Consider the following 24,996-nt stretch of genomic DNA (forward strand, 5'->3'; position numbering starts at 1 on the left):
GTGGGTGCTTAACTTGAAAGACTTTAAAGGGGCCTGACTTTCAGAGAGTGGACGCTCAGTGCTTTCTGAAAGTTAAGGCTCTTTAAAGTCTAAGTGACACACTCATTAACCAAGGCACCCCAAAATCACTAATCACTCTGGAAAGCCTTGGCCAAGGTCTTCATGACTGAAAGTTTACTAAGACAGTGTACAGAAAAGATCAACACAGAAGATCTCATGACTTCAAAAAACACTGACAAAAATATATCAACAAAAGTGATAGTAAAAAGTCAACAATTTAGTATATAATATTAAGACTATTAATCAGCTGTGTGAAAATTAGTACAAGGAAGTTATGTCATTAAAAGCTGCCTTTCTTAAGATCTCTTGGCAAATGGCATAGCCTTCAGGAAGGAACCTTTATTAAAAGGCCACAAGCAGGAGCAGAGCTAATGGAACTGAGAATATCTGGTGAGCCCAACCAGAATCACCTGGCCCATTTAGCTAAATATTCCTGATAACTTTTACTAAAAAGATACATATGTGCATTCTCTTCTCCAATGTGACAACATTTGAAACCAAGCTGTGATCATGAATATCCTGGAATAATATATTGGCTACACTGTACTCTGATTCAGGGTAAAGCAATTACTTCCAGGTGACATTTGGCAGAGAAGGAATTTGCTAAACTCTCTGAAAACCCCATGCGTTGATTTGACCATATGCTACTTATCTGCTAGGATGTTCTTCATTACTGCCAAAATGCAAGTTGAAGTCAGTACACGTATGGATGCACTAGCATCACGAATGCACTGCTTGTTGATACAACACAGAAGACTGATGACTCTGCCTGTTCAAATAAACTGTGTATTTACAGGTGTTATCTATGTGAACATCCATCGTCTTCACTCTGATCAGAGGAATAAAAGCATGATGCCCACAGCCCCAACCAGTTACTGTTTAATGTAAGTTCCTGAGTTCTTATCATTGACAACACCTGTTAGAAGTCCACAACTCTTCTTACAGGAGGCAAACTAGTACCTTCCAAGAACTCAGAAAAGTTCTTAAGTGTCAGAACCTGAGTGGCACTAAGACCAAATTTCCCCATTTTCACTCAACTTCAACATTGGGCAGAGAACAAGTGATCTTTAGAAAATTAATCATGCCCCAATAAGATGACTCTTAGAAGCCAAATGTCTAATATGGAAACAACTTCAGGCTCTGCTGTCAAAGGTTGGCGACCACAATTGCTGGACACAAGCCACTTTGTAGCTTGCAATTTCACTGACTCAGATAATTTCCCCCACTGAATCTGAGGTGCTTCCTATGCTTGTTTTATCAAGATGTCGGAGCATGAGTCCTGGCAATCTTTTCAGTTTAAAGTAGGACTTATATGGCTCACAGATATAGTGAGACTTTGCCACTAGCACCAATTTTGTTAAGTCTCAATTTTCACATGAGATATTAATATATCCTGTAGTGGTTTACTATGAGAAGGACTGGGGATCAGGATTTGGCCTGAACTCAAACTGAAAACCATATATCCATTCAAGAACTCCAGGACCCAGCAACCTAGAAAGATACCTGATATTCTGCAATGCCTGTGAACATCTTAAAAATTAAAATGGGTTCTAGACCTTCCAGTGAAACAGCAGTTTTGCCAGAAGTGCAGAAGAAGCTGATGGACCAAGATGGATGACTGTTTCTGCAGTGACTAAAAACATCTCCTGCACCCTTCGGTGATGTGATGAAGAACTATGTTGGACCCAGAAACCTCTTTAAAAAATAAAAAAGCAGATTCTATTGCTTCCCAGCCTCAGTGTTCTATTAATCTGATTGCAGAATTATAAAGCCAGCCATGATGTGGACTACAGTGGTCATAACCAGGGACTTAGGTGCAGGGTGACATGTCATTGTAGACCAGGGGTGGCCAACCTGAGCCTGAGAAGGAGCCAGAATTTACCAATGTACATTGCCAAAAAGCCACAGTAATGTGTCAGCACCCGCCTCATCAGCTCCCCGCTCCCAGGGCCTCCCACCCACTGTCAGCCCCGATCAGTGCTTCCCCCTCCCTCCCGATCAGCTGTTTCGTGGCATGTAGGAGGCTCTGGGGGGGAAGGGGGGAGGAGCGGGGGCACGGCCTGTTTGGGAGGGGGCGGGAAGAGGTGGAGTGGGGGCAGGGCCTGTGGCAGAGCAGTGAGCACCCCCAGCACATTGGAAAGTTGGCACCTGTAGCTCCAGCCCCGGAGTCGATGCCTATACAAGGAGCCGCTTATTAACTCCTGAAGAGCCGCATGTGGCTCCGGAGCCACAGGTTGGACACCCCTGTTGTAGACCATCAACGAGTAAATTTTGCAAATTTCTGAACTACTCCAGTGAAGGAGATCTTTCATAATTAGAACCAATCTTCAGCAAAGTCTCTCACAGACCAAGAAGACTAATGCACATTACTGGATATCTGTTTTCCCTTATGCTTTCTGCTATTTTTAGAAGCAGAAACATGGATTTGGGGAATGCCTCAAACTCTTAAACTACCTGGCTGTTCTACTGATAGGCAAATCATCTTTTTGCATCCAGGTTCAGACCCTGAAGAGCCTTCCAAAATCCAATGACTAGATCCTTCTCCAACAGATACGAGGACTTCATGGACAAAGACCCAGAAGAAACTTCTAGCATCATGCAACAATTCTGAGAGATCTCTTGCAGGAATGCTCTTAAGTGCCTGAGTCCCCATGGCTTCCTCCGTGTCAGGGCATGGAGTCCTGAACTACAATCTCTTTTTTGACCTGCAAAGGAAATCTAAACAGAATCCACACAAAATCTATAAACTTAGTACTAGAAAAATACTTTATGAGCTAAAATACTCAATGAAGTCTAGTCCCAATGCAAGCAGAGGATAGAGTTCTGTCCACTTAGGCCAATGGAAAGAGGTAATGATGTATAATTGCGGGTGTGGAGGAGCTTACACACTCAATTTTAGAATGCTGTGACAGAGGCATACAAATACTCCCACAAAAGCTGCTCTGAAATGAGTCCGACTGCTGAATGGCAGGACCTGTGATCTCATACTGGGATCTGTGGGGGCAAAGTCATGGAGAATATAACATGAACATATTATTTTAACAGGAACTTTGCTGAACACACATGTACTCCACATGTGCTCTTAAATCTGATACTGAATAAGGTAAAAAGTCTTTTGAAATATATCTGGTTATGACTTAGAGATTAGCATTTTTAGATTTTATATATGAAACTTCAAAAAAGGATAACAATTTGCAACACTGGTCATAGTAATTGATTAATCTGTTTTGATATTTAAAAAGGAAGCTTTTATTTTTCCAGAGTATTGACTATCAAAACATTTTCCTATTAGTAGTTTTAATATGATGAGATTTAATTCTATAGATATTCTTTTAATGGCAACCACTGGAACAGCTGAGTAAATTCTAGAATAATTACAATCAAAGACAACTGATATTATTGTCCATTTACTTTAACAGAAATCATTGCTACCATAGCAAGAACTTTTCAGAAGTGTACAGTAAATGGATTGTTATATGAGGTTACAAATCTTTGTTTAGCACTAAGGCAAAAATCCCATCTCCCACAGCAATACCATCCATCCTGACTGGTGAGAAAGGATTACTGGGTTTATTTCCTGGCCACTAGCAACTCTCAGAGAAACCCCCAAGAATTAGGCTTTACACCAGAGGTGGGCAAACTATGGCCCGCAGGCCACATCTGGCCCACGGGACCCTCCTGCCCGGCCCCTGAGCTCCCAGCCCCTCCCCCGCTACCCCCCTCCCCCGCAGCCTCAGCTCACTGCACCGCCAGTGCAATGCTCTGGGCGGCGGGGCTCTTGCAGAGCCATGGCCTGTCCAGATGCTCTGGGAGGCACAGCTGTAGCGCTGCCAGCCACCGATGCTCCAGGCAGCGCGGTAAGGGAGCACGGGGGGTTGGATAGAGGGCAGGGGAGTTTGGGGTGGTGGTCAGGGGGCAGGGGTGTGGATAGGGGGCGGGGCGGTCAGAGGGCGGGGAACAGGGGGATTGAATGGGGGCAGAGGTCCGGGGGGGGGCAGTCAGGAAGGAGAGGAGGGGTTGGATGGGGGTCAGTCAGGGGTTCGGGGGGCAGTCAGGGGACAGGGAGAAGGGGTGGTTGGATGGGGCAGGAGTTCCAGGGGGGCAGTCAGGAATGAGAGGAGGGGTTGGATTGGGTGGCGGGTCAGGGGTTCCGGGGGCAGTCAGGGGGCGAGAAGCAGGGGGGGGGGGTGTCGAATAGGGGGTGGAGGCAGGGCCATGCCTGGCTGTTTGCGGAGGCACAGCCTCCCCTAACCAGCCCTCCATACAATTTCAGAAACCCAATGTGGCCCTCAGGCCAAAAAGTCTGCCTGCCCCTGCTTTACACAGGGCATGAGCAATCCCTACACAACCTCAACCAAATCTTGCTATATTCCATCCCGCAATTTCTGTACATCAGAAATGAATCAGTTTCACTGCCACCTTTGTTTTTCCACATCTGCAGAGGAGGGGGCAGGAAATATTGAAGATAGGATTCCGCTACCTCCTAAGAGCATAGGAAAGACTGCAGGAGTGGGTGCCAAAAAAAACCACAACAGCTGTTTCCTGACCATTTGGATCACCGATCATTAAAATCAGTGGTCATTTGGGTTTGCACATAAGCCAGGCTTGCTGCCAGTTAACAAAAGAACATCAATCAGGGTGGTACTTTTTGGTAGCATGAATGAATAACTACGCAGTGAATATTTTAGAAGAGTATTTACTTTTTGGGGCTAAGGAAACAAGCTTGCATTCTCTGACAAATGGGCAAGTTCAAATACAGTGTATACTTTATAATTTTTTAAAAAACAAATTATTCAATTAATTCTTTTCATGAGCACAAATGGAATAACTCCAATTGATAGTGACTGAAATATCAAAATTTAAAATACTTTTTTTGCACCAGATTTTTCACTGGAATAAAGGCAATTTGTTAATAATCACAACTATTTATGGATGGGTTTATGTTAATTTTAAAATTAAGGAACATGGCACACAAAATAATCAACGAAGGGAAGTGGGGAAAGCCCAGGAATCCCCCCCCCCCCCAAAAGCCCCGACTTGGGATTTTTTAAAAGAAAAATGGAAAAAGAATAATATATAGTGTAAGAAAAAAAATCCTACAATAGTAGGAGGGTGGAGTAGAAGATTTAATAGGTTTTCTCCCCATCTTTAACTTTTGTGAAAAATGGATATAATTCCATAACACTTCATCTGTACTCTTAATGCAAATTTTGTATTAAAACAAACAAACCTTGGTAGACTGCTACATAGCCCACTAACATACAATTTTTGCAGTTACAGATGGTGGATGCTTATTCTCCAGGCATGTTGGGATTGAGTGAATTAATGAGTCTGTGGTGGTAACTTTTAAGGAAATTAACTGAAATTAATCTCTTAAATTATGGTTCTGTTCTGACGTGTGACTCTACACAAATGGTACCTTTTCATTCAAGAGAAGTTAAGCATTTGTGTTTTCAGAGTCATATATGTTTACTTTAAGTGACAAAAATAAATGACTACTTTTTGCTCCTGCTACCACTGTGTTGCCAACTTTGCTAAAGGAGTGGGAACTGGATTCTAGTCTCTCTTTTACATCATGCATAGCTTTGCGCACCAAGTTTCAACAAGTTACATCATCTGGCACAAACTTACTGAAGGCAATGGAGTTACATAGATGTCTCTAGTATGTAAGTCTTTTTACCACAGTTTTAGAAATCAAGCAATGATAAATAGGTCTGTGAATCAGAGATACTTTTCTCCATTAGAAACTTAAGTTTTGGTATTTGATACCAAGGCGATTCACCTTGGGGAAGACAGAAATAATATAATTCTGTTCATGTCAGTTTACAATTAATTTACAGCTCAGCAACCTTTGTCTCAAATTAAAGAACAAATGCTTTTCAACAGATAAAAACTGAGTTTTAAATCCATCTATTTTATAAGCATTCATACCATGTTCACTTGTATATATAGGCACTGTAGGTGTTTATTTAAAAAGTTACTGCACATTTGGTATCAAATTCTTTTGTAATCCGATAAAGATGTAGCATTTTTCACATCAAGAAATTAATAATGTACTGTATTTTTTTTATGAAATACATAATATTGTGCCAATTTACCAATACAATGCCTTCCAGAACACAAATTTCAGTGGACCATATCCATTTTGTTGCCACATTGAATCTGTAGCTTTCCTTCATTTGATTCTGAAGCTCTGAGAGATTAATTTAAAAGTGTTGTATTGGAAAGATTTTAGTTAATTGTCAATACATAATTCACAGCATGCTTAAACTCTGCATTTGAATAATTTTGGAAAAAATCGCTTGGAGGGTTTCTGTCTGGATCTTGAAAAGAAAGATAAGTACGCTGCTTCTGGCTGTGCAGTCCGCATTGTAAAGAGAGATTAGTTCCTTTTAGGCCTTTAAAAAAACATAAAAGAGGGGGGATCGTAATATTTTACAACAGGATGCAAGAGAATCTGCAAACAGAGGAAGAGAGCAAGCAAAGCCCAGCAGGCCTGATCTGCCTCCTTCAATCATCATGATCACAAATGCTATCCATCACATGTCGTGTTGGATCACAATACTAAGGGTACATTTTATGGCTTACACTTCCCTGCATTGCACACTAATCTCTGTATAGGACCCCTTATTGTTTTAAGATCAGGGCAGGAAGCTCCACTTTCTTCTTTAAGGTTCACTGGCTCTGTCATTTTCTTGTCACCTGGAGCAGTGTGCTGTTGTGCCATATATCATGGATAGTACTTTTCCAGTTTAGTTTAGCCTTTGTGATAATGAAGGAATCTTCTCTTTCCTAAACCTATAGGACTATAAGTTATTTTGCATACAAGATTACAGACAAGTCTTAGTTTAAATAGCATTTTAAACCAACTATTTAAAATGGATCCAACATACCTATAAAATATACATATAGAATTTGGCCACCAAAACCCATCAAGCTAGATTTAAAATAATGAAATTATACAATCTGTTCATCTCTTAAAAACTGTAAAGAATCAAAAACATGCAACATCAACAGTTTGAAGACCCAGTTCTACCTAGGTAGTTGTGTTAAGGTTAGTATCGATTTATCTTGAAAGTTGAGAAGCTGACTAGATTAGTAGGCCCAATTTTTGACCCACCTGAAACTTTCCACCTATATATCTGTTTTCAGAGCCCATATAACCTCCACTACACGTGCCCATTTCCCCAAAAAAGAGAGCAATATTTCAGTGTGCTTTTCAGTTACCATTTTATGTTTGCTTATTTTCTCTGCATCTTAGCACTCAAGAAGTCTATAATGAATAACCAGTACCTGTAAACAATGGGGGAATATTTCAGTTAAGAAACAGATTAGTGTTGTAATAACAAGAATACCTAGCACTTCAGTAGTATTTGTCTATAGATCTCAAAAGCACTTCAAAGTTTAAGTATTACTATCCTCATGTTACAGAGGGGGAAATTGAGACTTACAGAGGTTAAGCAAATTTCCCAGAGTCACAACGTGTGCCAGTATCATAATTCCAAAGTGTTAATATTTTTTGGGAGACAGTTACCTAGACAGCATCTTTTTAAAAATTAGACCTTTAGTGTTATTTTAAGGATTTACCTTTAGGTTTTCCTCCAGTAATATTTATTATAAAAGAAACACAGCCCACATCTAATGGCTTAACTAATGCATCCAAGCTGCTGCACTGGATAATATGAACTCACAGATCTATTAAATTGTTATGCCTGTGTTCTGAATAAAATATTACTTTGTTTTATTGCATTGTGCATTATTCTTAACAAAGAATCTTACACATCTTAACAATAGAATGGTTGACTAAAGAAGGGATATGCTATGTATAACATGGACTTTCAGAGCGCAATCATTCCGATGGTTTTTACGTTACATTTATTTTAAAAAAATAAATGTAACAACGGACTACAAAATTCACCCTTGTGAACTTTGGGTGCCACTGAAAATACATTTATACTGAAATTAAACAGACATGTTTTGTTTTGTTTTTTAAAATAGATCAACAAATGGCCAGGACCAGCATGTTTGCTTCTTGCATTCACCTGAGCACAAGATTCTTCTTCCTCAAAACCAAAGATGATAGTAACTGGCAGTTAGCAAGAGAAATTATTTGCTTTTTATTAGGGCTGTTGATTAATTGCAGTAAACTCACGTGATTAACTCAAAAAAATTAATCGTGATTAATCGCACTGTTAAACAATTGAAATTTATTAAATATTTTTGGATGTTTTTCTACATTTTCAAATATATTGATTTCAATTACAACACAGAATACAAAGTGTATAGTTCTCACTTTATATTGTTATTTTTATTACAAATATTTGCACTGTAAAAAATGACAAAAGAAATCATTTTTCAATTCACGTCATAGAAGTACTGTAGTGCAATCTGTTTATCGTGAAAGTGCAACTTACAAATATAGATTTTTTTTGTTACATAATTGCATTAAAAAACAAAACAATGTAAAACTTTAGCGCCTACAAGTCCACTCAGTCCTACTTCTCGTTCAGACAATCACTAAGAGAAACAAGTTTGTTTACATTTATGGGAGATAATGCTGTCCGCTTCTTATTTACAATGTTACCTGAAAGCGAGAACAGGCATTCGCATGGCACTTTTGTAGCTGGCATTGCAGGGTATTTACATGCCAGATATGCTCAACATTCATATGCTTCTTCATGCTCCCGCCACCATTCCAGAGGACATGCTTCCATGCTGATGACACTCGTTAAAAAAATAATGCATTAATTAAATTTATGACTAAACTCCTTTGTGAAGAATGGTATATCTCCTGTTCTGTTTTACCTGCATTCTGCCATATATTTCACGTTATAGCAGTCTCAAATGATGATCCAGCACATGTTGTGCATTTTAAGAACACTTTCACTGCAGATTTGACAAAATACCAATGTGAAATTTCTAAAGATAGCTACAGCACTCGACCCAAGTTTAAGAACCTGAAGTGCCTTTCAAAATCTGAGAGAGACCAGGTATGGAGCATGCTTTCAAAAGTCTTAAAAGCGCAACACTCTGATGCGGAAACTACAGAACCCAAACCACCAAAAAGGAAAAATCGACCTTCTGCTGGTGGCATCTGACTCAGATGATGAAAATGAACATGCGTTGGTCCACACTGCTTTGGATCATTATCTAGCAGACTCCATCATCAGCATGGATGCATGTCCTCTGGAATAGTGGTTGAATCATGAAGGGATATATGAATCTTTAGCATATCTGGCGACGCTGGCTATAACAGTGCCATATGAATGCCCGTTCTCACTTTCAGATGACGTTGTAAACAAGAAGTGGGCAGCATTATCTTCTGAAAATGTAAACAAACTTGTTTGTCTGAGCAATTTGCTGAACACAAAGTAGGACTGAATGGACTTTCTAGGCTCTGAAGTTTTACATTGTTTTATTTTTGAATGCAGCTTTTTTTGTACATAATTCTACATTTGTAAGTTAAACTTTCATGGTAAAGAGACTGCACTACAGTTCTTGTATTAGGTGAATGAAAAAATACTATTTCTTTTGTTTTTTACAATGCAAATATTTGTAATAAAAATAAATATAAAGTGAGCACTGTACACTTTGTATTCTGTGTTGTAATTGAAATCAATATATTTGAAAATGTAGAAAATATCCAAAATATTTAAATAAATGATATTCTATTATTAACAGTGCGATTAATCGCATGATTAATTGCGATTAATTTTTTTAATCACTTGACAGCCCTTCTTTTTCTCGCACAGTAGACTATTTGTTTATTTCAAGATTTCTATAATTGAGAACAGCTCCTCAAATTGGTATGGTAAAAAACACAGATTCTGATTTCTGAAAACAAAAAATATACAGTAGAACCTCAGAGTTACAAACACCAGTTATGAACTGACCAGTCAACCACACGCCTGAACCAGAAGTACGCAATCAGGCGGCAGCAGCAGAGACACCCCCACCCAAAAAAAAGGCAAATACAGTACTGTGTTAAATGTAAAAAAAACTAAATACTATTAAAAAAATAAAGGGAAAGTTTAATTTTGTTTTTATAAGGTAATGAAACTTTCTGTGCTTGTTTCATTTAAATTAAGATGGTTAAAAAGCAGCATTTTTTTCCTGCATAGTAAAATTTCAAAGTCAATGTTCAGTTGTAAACTTTTGAAAGAACAACCATAATGTTTTTTCAGAGATACAAACATTTCAGAGTTACGAACAATCTCCATTCCCGGGGTGTTCGTAATTTTGAGGTTCTACTGTATCCTGCACCCAGTTATATCAGATATGATTTTTTATTTACACCATTATATGAAAGCCCTCAACAAGTAAGAATGAAAGGGGGATCTAAGAAGCCAGTCAACTTCTATTTTTTCCCTCTGAACCTAAAGGGAAAAGTCAGTTGACCTGTAATGAAAATTTTTGCTATCGAACCTAGAGAATGCTCATAAACCAGTTAACGCTGAAAACACCATTAAGAGGAAAATGAGAGAGACACTGACATTTCCATTAAAGTTTTATTTAAACTAGCATTTGTTAATTTCAATATTGAATTATGCTTTAACAATTATTCATGAAATTTTCCGTACTGGCTTCATTTATAGAAAAATATGCTTATTTGAAACATCTGTTGAATTTTCACATTTTTTTCAAATCTAGTTTAGTTTGTTGCTTTACATCAAGGAATTATTTCTGAATGTTTAACTTAAGGCCCAGGAGAATATACCAACATGTAACGTGGCAAAAACCCATTTAGTGATATTGGTCTGATTCAAAACCCAATGAAGTCAATGAGATCCTTTCCCTATTCTGGGATTAGGCCCAGATTTACCAGGTTGCCTTCTGACACCTTGCAATTCCAAATGGCAACCTGCCTTTTCACCATTTAATTCAACTGCTGTCAAATAATTTGTAGGATAGAGATGCAGTATTTTCATAATCATCATGTTCCAGGAGGAGAAACAGGTGGATTTGTCAGAACCAGACAGAGGATGCCATCCAAATGCATGTACGTACAATGTTAATATGACTCAATAATGAGTGCAAAGGTAGTAGGAGACCTTAGCTACACACTTTGTCATTAGGGAGAGTAACAAGAGCTGAACCTTCCGCCCCCAGATTCTGAAAGGGAATAGTACAGTATGGGGTGAAACAAAGGGAAAAGTTAGAGTAATGTAACTTAAAGACATGAGAAAAGTCAAAAGTCAGAACAAGCAGCACAAATCTGAAATAGAGGTAATGTATGAACAAGGAAAGATTTTAAAGCAAGAACCAAGATCTGGTCACAACATTTCATTAATAGATGACTATCAATTTTAAAAGGGGATTTCTGCTAACCTCTGTCAGTCAAGATACAGAATACTATGAAAAGTGGGAGGATTTCCTCCAAAAACGTGGTGAGCCGACTATACTTTTTTCTTCTGCAAAATATCATTTTTACAAATGACCAAATAACTATAGATGTGCTTAGCAAAGCGATCAAACATTTTTTCATTTACAGGCTTACACTGGAGGCCAGACAGTCTATGGAGAAATGGAATTCCACCCCCCACCCCCAAAAAGTGTTCAAGTGAATTCAGTGCTTGAGAGAGAAACCAGATTGAAAGGCACTGAAGTCCTTTATTTAATCCATACAACTGGTAGCACAGGCTTCTGGATCCATAAAGCCAGGGTGTGCCACTGTCATGTTTTGAAGAGACTGCCTATAGAGGAGTGAAGCTACTGTAGGTGAGGTCAGACCTCCTTGGTCCTTCTTTGCTCAGACTGACAATGACTGCAGCTGTGGTGAGTAGTTTTTATGACGTGGACATATGCACTAGGAACTGGGCAGCGACTGCCAAATTGGTTCATGTAGGACAGAGTGGCAGACAGTAACAACGTCCTGTCACTACTGACCTGGAAGGGATATGGCTTAGACTTATTTTACCTGAATTCAAGAATAATGCTTCTAGACATTTGTAATCCACAAACTACTGGATGAAATGTCTTTTGAATTTAAAATTTCAATACAAACTCAGACTTACCTTTCCTGTCAGGACAGAGGGAAATTCTGTGTCAAATTTGTTGCTCAAGCCAAACCTTGAAGACAAAAGAGACAAACAAAATATATTCCATCCAACTAATTTTATGTTTCCCCTTTTAAAATATAAGTTATACAACACTTGGTGTTTAAGAAAAAAAAGAATGAGAGTAGAATGTTTTCCCATATTTTTGTTTGTACTATTAACATATTATGCAAGTTTTCATAAATTTAAAGTGTTTTTACAACTAAAATGCTTTTACAGAAAAAAAAAATTGTGACTAGAAGCGTAGCTTGTTGCCTTCTTGAAGCAAGTAATTTTTAAACAGATGGCCAGGCAAAGAATTCTCAGAAAATAGCAGTAACCCAAATTTAAATCTGAGATTCTTCAAAAAATACTATTAATATTAGACTCCAATTCTAATTTGAAGAGGTCCAATTAATCGTTTTATACAAGTTATTAGTTTGTGTTGTTCATGTCACAAATTCACATACAGCAGATATATCTAGCAATAAATAATACACTAGTTTGTCTTCCCTAAACAAAACCTGTAGCCTAATATTAAGAACAGTTATAGTAAGTTGAAGCAAATTCACACATGCAATACCTATGAAAATTCATCCATACCATAGATTTTAAGAAATATGAATTTTAAGCAAAATAAATTTTACATTCATCAACAATAATGGCTGGATTTCTATCAGCAAAGTAGTCGTGTAAAGTTTACACATTGCTTAGCAATAGGCAGTGAAACCTAAAGGGAGCCAGGTATCTTGCAGAACTTTGTAGCTCTCCAAGAAACTGGAGATAGGAGTAGCTCCTGATCCTACACAAACTGAAAATTTTAATCAGTTTAGTAAGTAAACTAGTTTGTAGATAGCCAGGTTCATGCTTAAACATGGCACTTGGTGAGGTGAAAGCTGCTTTCTTTTTACAAGTATAAAGTTAAGAAGTTAAATAGGTTCAGAGGCTAATCCTGCCACTCAGCAAGCACCCTGTGGCTTTGTTATGATTGCTGGGTCCCTGAGATACTTCACTTCCCTCTCCTCTGAAGCTCTATCCTTCACAGTTCTACAGCAGTGGTTGCCAAACTGGGGTTTGTGAACCCCTGGGGGTTCACAAAATATTACAGGGTGTTATTTGGAAAAAATTCCTTAATGGCGGACAGCCCGGGGCCAGAAGCCCGGAGCCCTTGGACTTCCAAGAGCTAAGCAGATCAAAGCAAGCATATCTATTACACTGAGGAGATTTAAACTTCAAGACTCATAAGAAATGGAAAGGGAGGTGGATTTTTTTTTGCTGTTTTTAAAATTAAATAGGCAGCTAGTATTGTTTTTAAAATTATTTATGAAGAACAAATTGTTTGCCTGGACTGCTCAAGACCTGAATGCTTGTGTAGGAGGAACTCTTTGAATTGGCTTCTTAAATACCTTCATGCTGTTTCACATCTGATACTCCTTGATGAAACATAGGAGCCTTGTCTTATAACAGGCTTATTCAAAGTGATACAAGCTACAAAAGTGAGATCTTGGAAGAATGTTGCTGTTTTCATAATGTAATAAAAATACTGTAATGATACATAATAAATAGTGTGTAATAAGCATGTCATAAAAACACATTTTATATTTCCAAGATCACTGCTTTTATAATTTATACTCAGGTAAAGGAGAAAATCCCTGGAAATATTCATTTTTAGGAGGGGGTTCGCAAGACTTGACATTTTAGTGAAAGCGGTTTACAGGTTGTTAAAGTTTGGGAACCACTGTTCTACAGGGTACTGCGATATACACGGCCTCACTGAGCTACAAACTTTTATACTTGAAGAAACAAAGATGTTTGCTGTGCACTGAGTTTAGTGCTTCACTACAAACCCTGCTAAATTATCTTACCTGGTTACTTCCAACCTTTTCTTTTAATCATAATATTGCTTTGATGTGTTTTGTACAGTTATATTTTTTGTAGCAATCTCTTAAGTTTTTTTGGGGAGGGGGGAGAATATGCATAACAAGCCTCCAAAAACAAAGATTAAGATAAATCACAAATTCTCTCCCCTCAAAGTTACATCCGTCATCTATGCAAATGCCAATATTGCTGACCACCACACATGTCCACTACCATTCTGCATACCATAACACCACAGACACTCAAACTTGACAATTTAACACAGTGATACTCAGAGTGCGGCCTGCGAGCTGCACGTGGCTCTTTAATATGTCTCTTGCGGCTCTTTGCCGTACATGTTATTAAAACGCTGTGTGATTTAATTATTAACCAATCTAAGTTAACAACCAGTCAGGATGCTTTTACTATGTTATTAACCAATTAAGTTAGGCTGTGAGAATTATTTATGTAATCAATTCACATTACTGCGACTCTTGGGTAATGTTGATCACTAATTTGGCTCCTGAACCACTCAGGTCTTAGTATCACTGATTCAGCACATGAAATCAGCAGTGTAGATTAATGCATAATTAACTCTAAACAAAAGTGAAGCATAACAAAGAAAACTGGTGCAGTCTTAGAAAAACTATACAACTCAGCCCATTACGTTTGTCAACAGTACTAGTGAATTCTTATAAAGAATTCCAATAGCTAATTTAATAGTCAGAGCCATGATGCTAGTAGTCTATTAAAAGCAGTACCTGCATAAAATGTGCAATAAAAAACAAATCAGATATACATAAATGTATACCTGAGGTGGCACCTCAAATGCACACCTGATGCTATGCTTAAATAAAACTAGGTGGTCATTTAGTTTCATTTAAGGTTTGTCAATTAAGACACTCAAATGTACACTTAAGTTCTAGAAGTCAGCTGGCTAGGCAGCTGAAGTGTTGTGTTGTTACTCCATAAATCTGCTGAATGGTCCAATTTTTACAGAAGTCCTTTTGTCCTTTTCGACTTTCTTCCTCAAATATTTGCACTCTTATTTCTTATGTAGTATAAACATTAGCGTATCACTTCTCATTAAGTGTATTAATAGTTCTTACACACAGCAATAGCAACCCAAGACTACAGTTTGTAAGAGACAAATTTCAGAATCATGGTGCTAAAGAAATATTATAAATCTAGTAACGGAAAGAAGAATTACTACAAGTCAAAGCAGAAATTTCTCATTAATATTTATACAGTTAATTTCTATTAATCTTCACTGTAAACACTAATTCTTAAATTAAACTCGTGTTTGTTCTGGATTACCTTTAAGCATTTAGGCAAACACAATTCTAAACTTTATCTTGTTTCCACTTTCTGCCAATGTATTTTGACATGCCAGAATTCATTTTCAGTTTGTCTTCTTATTTAATACTACATAACAAACTACAAGAGTAATAAGCTAGTCTTTATTTAACCTTAACGGAAAAAAATTAGGTGTTCAAATATATAACTAGCAACTAAAAAAAGTCTGTTCTTGAGCATCTACTATGGGATTTCCCAACTATTAGCAATGATGGGATCTAAATCAATTTTCAAAATCTGAGCAATAAAATAAGACAATATAATTGTATTTAGATACCCCTTTTTGAAAATTGAGACACTTGATATAATTCTGAGGTACTCACTGATTTATGCCCCTTTAAAATTCCTTCAGCACAACCAACCCCACCAATGGGGAAAAATAGATTAGTACTTTTCAATTACATTTGGTAAGAATTATAAGTGCTTTTTTAAAAGAGCACCGTATATTTTACTGAGTGGACTTTGAAGGCATAATTGTAGCACACCTTCAATCACCACTACTGTATCAGTCCCAAAAACATTCCCTCCAATTTCAAATAAAAATCGTAATGTATAACACATCCAAGAAAGCTCAACTGAGAAACTGTATCTTGTTTACAACCAGATTCTCTTAATCATTTTTACAGATGAGATGTCAGACCTTGTCTACGTTGGGAATAAAACTATGCTAAATTACAAGTATGTTTAGTCAGCAGTTGCTTGCAGGGTTCTAGCATACTTTTACTACTGTGTGCCTAGAGGTTCCCTCTAAGAACCATGCTTCATGTTCTACAATGCAATTCTCAGATAATCAAAATCCCTACTCACAGCAGCCAGGAAAGCCATTCAACAAGCCAACTAGCAACAATAATTTCTGAGCCCTGAATTTAGATCCATAGATTCCAAGGCCAGAAGGGACCATTGTGTTCATCTAGTCTGACCTCCTCTATAATACAGGCCATAGAACTTCCCCAAATGAAATTCCTAGAGCAGATCTTTTAGAAAAACATCCAATCTTGATTTAAAAATTGTCAGTGATGGAGAATCCACCATGACCCTTGGCAAATTGTTCTAATGGTTAATTACTCTAAGTGTCAAAAATGTATGCCTTACTTCAAGTCTGAATTTGACTAGCTTCAACTTCCAGTCATTGGATTATGTACCTTTCTCTGATAGTTTGAAGTCTATTATTAATAATTTGTTTCCCGTTTAGATACTTACAAACTGTAATCTATTCACCCCCTAATATTATCTTTGTTAAGTAGTTTGCACTCTCTGAGTCCACCACCAGAAGGCAAGCTTTCTATGACATATATCTGAGTTACAACATAGAATCATAGAAATGTCAGGCTAGAAGGGACCTCAAAAAGTCATCCAGCCCAGCCCCTTGCCCTAAGTAGGGCCAAGTAAACCTAGACCATCCCTCACATGTTTGTCCAACCTGTTCTTAAAAACTTCCAATGACAGGGATTCCATAATGTCCCTTGGCAGCCTATTCCAGAGCTTAAATACACTTATAGTTAGAAAGTTCTTCCTCATATCTACCCTAAATCTCCCTTGCTGCAGATTAAGCACATTACTTCTTGTCCTACCTTCAGTGGAGGTGGAGAACAACTGATCACTGTCTCTTCATAACAGTCCTTAACATATTTGAATACTGTTATCAGGTCTCCCCTTAGTCTTCTTTTTTCAAGACTAATCATGGCCAGTTTTTTAAATCTTTCCTCAATAGGTCAGATTTTCTAAACCTTTTATCCAGTTTGTTGCAGTGCTCTGGACTCTCTCCAATTTGTCCACATCTTCCTTAATGTGTGGCACCCAGAACTTGACACAGTACTTCAGCTGAGGCCTCACCAGTGACAAGAAGATGGGACAATTATCTCCTGTGTCTTAAATATGAAACTCCTGTTAATACACCCCAGAATAATATTAGTCTTCTGTGCAACTGCATCTCATTGACTCATATTCAATTTGTGATATACTATAACCGCAAATACTTTTCAACAGTACCACCACCTAGCCAGTTATTCCCCATTTTATAGTTGTGCATTTGATTTATCCTTCCTAAGTGAAGTACTTGGCATTTGTCTTTATTGAATTTCTTCTTGATTTCAGACAAACTCTCTAATTTGTCAAGGTCATTTTGAATTCTAATTCTATCCTCCAAAGTGCCTGCAACCCCTCCCAGCTTGATGCCATCCACAAATTTTACAGGCAGACTCACCACTCCATTATCCAAGTCATCAATGAAAATATTGACTAATACCAGACCCCAGACTGAACTCTACAGGGCCCCAATAGATAAGGGCCCCTCCCAGTTTGACAGCGAACCACTGATATTTTATAATTGCTTTCTGAGTATGGTCTTTCAACTAATTGTGTACTCACTTTATAGTAACTGCATCTAGACCACATTTCCCTAATTTGCTTATGAGAATGTTGTGTGGGATTACATCAAAAGCCTTACATGGGGATTCAAAAAGTGAAACTGTGTAGCATAGATAGGCTTGGCAGAATTTGATTTTTTTTTTTTTTAAATAATTTTACAGATAATAGTGTTTATTTGTAAGCATTTTTTCAATTTTTATCGATTTAAATCTTCACAGTTGTACAAAGTTATCACATAAAAATATAAGTAAATATCCTTAAATCAAATCCTTAAGTTCTCAAGCAACATTTTTCTTACATTTGCCTGTCTGATAATCAAAATTTAAATTGTGGAACTATTTTTTGTTGGTTTGTGTATGTACGGTGAAATTGATGTTCACTGATATTTACCGGTAAAAAATCTAATCCTTCCAAGCCTCAGTATAGATGGGCCTATGGCATAAGAAGGTTGAGTACTTGTCCAAGTTCACAAAATGAATTCATCATCCCCAGAAGAGGGAGAATTGGAGCACAACAATGAGTGAAGAGGCTGTCAGCTTCAAGAGATGGAGTCTTGAGTAAGGGGCAAACCACAAACTATTTAAAAGAGGCTGGCATCTTACTCTTGTGCAAGGAGACTGGTAATCAACTACATTAGTGGCTCTAACACTTCCTCATTGGCTTTCTCCAGCCACAATAGACACAGATCATAGTTATCCCCTAGCAACTCTAAAAACAGCAAGTGAAGCAAAGTAGTTTTTGCCACATGAAACTAAGTATTTGTCCTATAAGTCATTTAAACGAAAATTTTAGTAGGTGGCCACTAACTGTGTGTTGTTCTGTAGGTGCACAACTTGACATGTGTGGGGTTTGATATGCAAAAGTAATGAGCATTCACGACTGCAACTGAAATCAGTGTGAGCGGTGGATGCTTAGCATCTCTGATAGTAAGGTATTAGCATACATTTGGGAGACAGGGGATCCTGAATTCTAATTCTGCCTCTGCCACGGATTCAATGTGCGACCTCAGATAAGTTTCCACCTCAGTTTCTCCATCTGTAAAATGGGGAGAATTCTATTAATCTTGCTGACAAATGCGGAGATACATTCATGAATATTTGTGATGCACTCAGATTCTATAGCGATGAGTGCTCCAGTAAAGGCCATGAAGGAATAGCATTTCCACTAGAATATCAGCTGAAGAACATGATGTCTAGCCCTTGAAATGAACAGGCAAAAGGTTAGCACAAGAATCAGTACAAATAGCAAAAAACTTGATTAAAAAAAAGCCCTTGGTGGAATCCAGGGAATCCATATTTAGTATTGTAGCATATTGCATGCCACCTTAAAGTGCTTTACTGGGATCACCATGAGCATAAAACCTTCGCACCAATATCTAACAAGTTTCTTGAGCCTATTAACCCTGAAGTAATTACATTCAAGGAATCTGGACCAGAAGGTTAGATGGGAATAAGAACAATTATCTTCTGCCCCATTGCAAGTGGTAGATAATGCCAAGATTCCAAAATGGCAGGCAACCTGCCAAGATATGTTATACCATTTGTACCAGGATCATACATCCTAACCATTCATGAGAGTCAGTTCTAAAGGAAGAACAGAAGATATCTAAATAAAACCCAAGGAGTACAATAGGTCTCTGTCTCCCTATGTTTTTCACTGACTAGGTGAGAGCCTCTATTACTTCTGTCAGAACAGGAGTGCTATCAGGAGCATTCTAGGCATCTTAAGGAGACAAACAAGCCTCCTGGTGGCCTATCCAACAGGCCACTTCTGAAAGGTATTGTTTCCAACAGAAGAAGTGGCTTTATGATCACAAAGAGATAGCATGTACTGACAGAGTCCATTAAGAGACACAATAGTTCTCATTTGCCAGGGGGCCGGCATCACCTACTCTGACCTTCTACAGTCCATTTGAGTTTTATTAATTGACTGTGTTTATTAACTGATTGCATTAGTTTGAGGAGTTTTAAGATGTAAGAGTGACCTGTATCACATGACTGGGACTAGGAAATAAAGACCACTATACCATCATTTCTATTTGTCATACCTTTCCTATTCAAAGAGGTGAGGAGGGAGGATGAGAATACCAATAATAAGATCATGCAGTTATATAGGCCAAGTACACAACTTGATGATACTGAATCATTTAACATATTGCTTTCTTTTACCGCTGACTTAGACATCACTAGTTGACAGATTGCTTGTAGGCATCACACTAGAGCTGGGTTGTGAAAAGGGAACTGAAAGAGAAGCAGATCTAAGGATTAGTTCAGCGAAGGCACTGATGCAATACAGGCATCAGGGAAGAGAGCACAAAGACAGATGTGAGAGAAGTAAACAAATGTGATATTGAAGCTAATTTTGATCTAAAACATGTTTTAAATACTAACTGCATAATTAGTAAGACATGTGCCTATTATTCCAATCACTTTGCTGCTGTGTTACATCACTTTTATCCCCATCTTTTGTCCTTTTTAGACTGTATGCTATTTGGGGCAGGAACTTTGTATTTTTGTGTTTTTAAAGCTCCCAGTACACCAGAAAAATGTAAATAAAAGACTGCCTTGGAGACTAATGCCATCATTGAGAGGATCTTCATCAGCACAAGCAGAAATGATGTGGTGTCATGGAGTAACCTGTACATAAATATTAGCTCAAACCAAACCTGATTTAGGGATTTACAGAGAGAACCAAAACTAGATTTGATACTGTGTCTATTAGGATGCAAGATTCTCTTATTCCCCATGCCTTTGCTTCAAACCATTAGATCACACCACAGAGAGAAATGCATTGTCTTTTAACAGTCCGAACACTAGCACAAGATGAAACATGGTTTATGGAGTTATACAATACACAAATGTGAAATACTGATGATTCCCCATTCCATTTAGTGTGTAAAATAAATTATAATCTGTACGTTGCCTTATGTTCAATTTCTTCACTGGTAAGAAAAGGCCTATTTTTAAACAGTTGACATAACAGTGTGTTATGCTGCTTGATCATTCTATGTATTATGATACTATAAAATAATGGCAAAATTCCTGGATTTAATTTTGTTTCAGATTTTCTAATTATAAAACTTCTGAACTGCCCATGGTAAAAATAGTAAAAATCAAACTCAGTAACGCAAATGTTTTAAATTTACAACACAACATAGTCATATGTTCTCTCTCTGCAGTACAGTGTGGAGGCCCAATGGCTGAGTTGAGCCCAAGAAGGAATATAGTAAAATTGTGGGGACAGACACTTGAATCATCCATTGATTCTGTTGTCTTGTGGTGTTTAAAAGTTAACCCAAGCAGGAACTATTTTCAGTCTCGGGCAATGAACCTAAGATATTAAGTGCTGGTTAGCTGTTTTTTCTGCAGATAATAGATAAGTGAATTTCACATGTCCAGACAGGGTTTTTGGTTGACCCAAGTTGCTGGAAAATAGGATGTTTCCCAGCCTAAGGCAAAGCATACAAAAAAGAAACAAAGATGTCAAGGAGCCAGGCCTGAGTCACAAAGCCCTTAGGCAGGGAGCTACTTGTGTTGCATTATTCGTGGCAGTGTTGACAGAGCAGCCCGAAGCCAAGAACTCTTCCTGATCACCTCCACCCGCAGCAGCATCCCCACCAGCAGGGATGTGACTGCCCAGCCAGGACTCTCAGCAGTGCAGCCCCCATCCCCACTGGCCTGCAGCTCCCCTCCCCCCTCACGCGGGGTTGCTGCCCACGCTCCCTCAGGCCCCCTTCCACCTGCCTACCGCCCCTCACTCGCCCCCGCCCCCACTAGCCCCAGAAGCCCCCACGCCTTACACGGTGATGTGCCCGGCGCCCCGTACCGCCACAGGGTCTGGCGCGTCTCGGGGCCGGGGCAGCTCCTGGCTCCTCACCACCGGCTCGGACTCCTCCTCCTCCTCCTCTAGCTCATAGATAGTGTCGAAGTCTGCCATATTGGGGAGCAGGACGCTCATCTCCCCCCGCCCCCAGCGGAACGCCCAGTGCGCATGCGCACTGACCTGAGGTGGGCTGGGCTCGGGCCGCTCGTGGAGGGTGATGGGGGGCGAAGTGTGCGCATGCGCTGCCTGATCGACTAGTTCCTAATCCTGCGTCCCTCCTTCCCCGGTTCTGAGCAAAGCGGGGTGGTGGGGGCAGCCGCAGCCAAGGTCCCTCCGCCTGTGTGTGTAAAGGGGGGGGCAGGCTGGGGGTGCCCCCGTGGCCAACGTGAGGCTCTCTAGGACAGATGGGCGCGCAGCAGCCCCGCGAGAGCCCCGGCCACTGCCACGCGGGCTCAGCCCGGCCGTCCCTCGTACCTCAGAAAGCAGCGAGCCCCCCGCGGACCCCCCACCCCCGGCCTCTGGCGGGGAGCCCCGACCCCGCGCCCGGGGCAGAGGCGCAGCGCGGCATCACACGGGTCTGAGCGCCAGCCCTTAGAAACTCCTCCTGCCGTGGCAGGTGTGTGTGCCCCTTACAATACCAGTGATCGCTAGCTCTCGTGTAGGCTTTACAAAGGAGAGCGTTATCAGTAGCCCTGTTTTACAGATGGGGAAACTGAGGCACGGAGCGGTGAAATGACTTGCCCAAGGACACCCAGCAGGCTGGTGGCAGAGCTAGGAATAAAACCCAAGTCAACTGAGTTCCGGTTCATTAGGTCACACTGCCTGTGTTACTGCATGTTTTTGTAAGCATTTCAATGGATGTCTACTCAAGGACTTTCTACAGCACCAAAGTGTAGCAATCGGGAGTCAATGCACTATTTCTTTAGGTCCTGGATGCATAATATTAACTTTGAACAGATAACTGACACCTCTGTGCCAGGGATCCAGTGGCATTCTCTGCTACCATCCTCTGGTTTGTCGGCATTGCAGTTTTTGGTGATTTATCTTTTATTCCTACCTTTTTCTGCCGGTGACTTGTCTATTTAATGAAAGCAGTTCATTTAATTAGAGGGCTCTTGCATTCTTGGCCCACTGCATCTGTACTTTCTACCACTGATTTGTTCATCCAGACTGAAGAGTTTTAGACAAGAAACTTGCTAGATAGCCAATGTGAGGAGGATGGGAAGGGGAAATGGTGGTGATTGTTAATGGGCTGGAGGCTATATGGTTATCCAAAGGATAGAAACTGAAGTTTGGAGCAGCACTGGGGAAACAGAGAATCTATTGGAGTAGCTTGGAGGGTGAGCAGAGGGGAAGGGAGGGCTGACAAGGAATTAAAGCCCCATAGGAAAGAGTCCAGGAGTAGCAAAAGTAGAGAGTAGCCATACGTGAAATAACTCCTGCGAGGAGGGCCACTGATTTGTTAACATTTCCACGACTCTGAGTACTATTTAGCCAAAGTCCAAAACCATAACAACACTGGGGAGTGTAGCATACAATACTTGGCATACTGCATTCTGAAGGTGCCTTACAATTAACATTCACAGCACCCCAGCAGGTCTGTATTAGACAGCCAAATGTATTGCAGCATGCAGTTCACTAGGCCACTAATGCCGAAGAGTTTACTGGACATTTACTAGTAATCAGAGGTGATGAAAAAGGGAACCCTTGCCAGGGAGATCCAAAAGTAATGCCATGGTGAAGTCCCACTTTTGCTCCAGGTGCTGGAAAGGAGCATATTAGGGCTTGTCTAAACTATCTGTTGGATCAGTGGGCAGTGATCGATCCAGCAGGGGTCAATTTAGCGTGTCTAGTGTATATGCAATAAATCGACCGCTGAGAGCTCTTCCGTCGACTCTGATACTTCACGAAGGAGGAGCGCAAGCGGAGTTGACGGGAGAGTGTCAACTGTCGACTTACCGCAGTGAAGACACCGAGGTAAGTAGATCTAAGTACGTCGACTTCAACTACGCTATTCACATAACTGAAGTTGCGTACCTTAGATCGACCCTGTGCAGTAGTGTAGACCTTAGATTCCTACCAGAGTGCTGTCTTCAATCCCCATCTTCGCTTGGTTAACAAAAGTCATATTTGAAGGTGCTGGAAGAAAGTAGCTCATTTTCCACTTCTTTCACTTCCATTTCTGGGAAGAGGGGGAATGGGTCTCCACCCCTAGCCTCCTTTCGTTTGTGTTTGGGGGTGTTCTCCCTGGTGAATAGTTCCATTACCTGCCTTTGCTACTCTTCATGGTTTTCCAAAGTAGCAGCAAGGAGGAACCAGCATGCTTCTGGATTGTTTCACTGCTTCCCATAGGGTTCTGAATAGCAAGGTGATATTGGCTAGAGTCTTGTCAGTTTCTGCTGCTTGACCAAACTATCAGCAGTGGAGATACAGAGCAGTCTGCTTGCAGACTTGGGAAGACAGCTCTGTAATGATTCAAATTTGGAAAATTTTCTCCATAACCCAGGAAGAAAGTGTTCTATCATTATAGATTTTTTAAAAGAAATGAAAGCTTATGTTCTTGATTGTTTGATAAGTTAGACACCTGGGTAAGCTTTCTTCTTGTCGCATGCAAATAATGGATCGTTAACATTATATGTCAATTTGTTAAGCAGCATTTTTCTTACTTTACTTATCTGTAAATTTCAATTAGTATTGATGGAAATATTTTTGGTGGTTTGTATGTGTATTGTGAAATCAACCTTTATTAACATTTACCAATAAAAATCTAACCCTTCCAAGCCTAGTTGTAGTATTATGTTACAATGGGGTAAGATAAATGCCTTATGGCTATTTTTGGTGGTGGTAACTGACCTAAAAGATATAACCAACTATTAGTCATAGCATAGAAAATCTTTATAATGCAGTACATGGCCTAGACAGGTGTAATGCAACAATACTGTAAGTTTTAGCCTTTATGTTAGACTTTCCTCAGCTCTGGTGGTTCTGGTGGACTGTCCTTGAAGCTATAGGCTTCATGGTGTTATTTAAAATATAACTGCAGGGGGCATAACCCTGCTAGCCTCTTGGCCAACATGACTCTCAGGAAGAAAAAAAGCAGATTCTGAAATCCAAGTTTGTATGTGAGCTATTGCTGAGCAGCAGAAAAATTCCCTCTTGGAGGTGTTTCACGTCAATCAGTGGAACAGTTTAGAACCAGAGCACTTATGTTATGTACTAGCAATTTCCAGCCTCAATACCTGCCGAATGCTAATTAATTAAATTAGTGAGTTTGGTCCAGTAAAAGATATTGCCTCACCCATCTTGTGTCTCTAATAAAACTAAGTGTCAGAGAGCAACAGCCAGCACTCTTCATACTTGTGCACACAACAGATGTTTAGCAGATGTCTAATTAGCATTCAGTTGCAGGTAGAAGTGTTTAAAGGAGTGTACAACAGTGTGACTGGTCAAGAATTGTGGCTTCACGGGAAAAGTAGCTAGCTCCTATTACATTTGCAGT

At 39.5% G+C, this 24,996-nt stretch overlaps 1 protein-coding gene across 1 annotated transcript in view; it reads right to left on the bottom strand.

Annotated features, from left to right (window-relative positions):
* CHIC1 (cysteine rich hydrophobic domain 1) overlaps window positions 1–21,643 on the bottom strand; it is a 31,969-nt gene extending 10,326 nt beyond the window's left edge. The window contains exons 1-2 of the mRNA XM_034781793.1: window positions 21,475–21,643; window positions 12,075–12,129 (exon numbers count right to left, since the gene is read on the bottom strand). Coding sequence (XP_034637684.1) covers window positions 12,075–12,129; window positions 21,475–21,632 — 213 coding nt within the window. The 5' untranslated portion in view covers window positions 21,633–21,643. The remainder of the gene's footprint in view (window positions 1–12,074; window positions 12,130–21,474) is intronic.
* Between the last annotated feature and the right edge of the window lie 3,353 nt (window positions 21,644–24,996).

Source organism: Trachemys scripta, chromosome 9 (assembly GCF_013100865.1).
Source record: "Trachemys scripta elegans isolate TJP31775 chromosome 9, CAS_Tse_1.0, whole genome shotgun sequence".
NCBI lineage: Eukaryota > Metazoa > Chordata > Testudines > Emydidae > Trachemys > Trachemys scripta.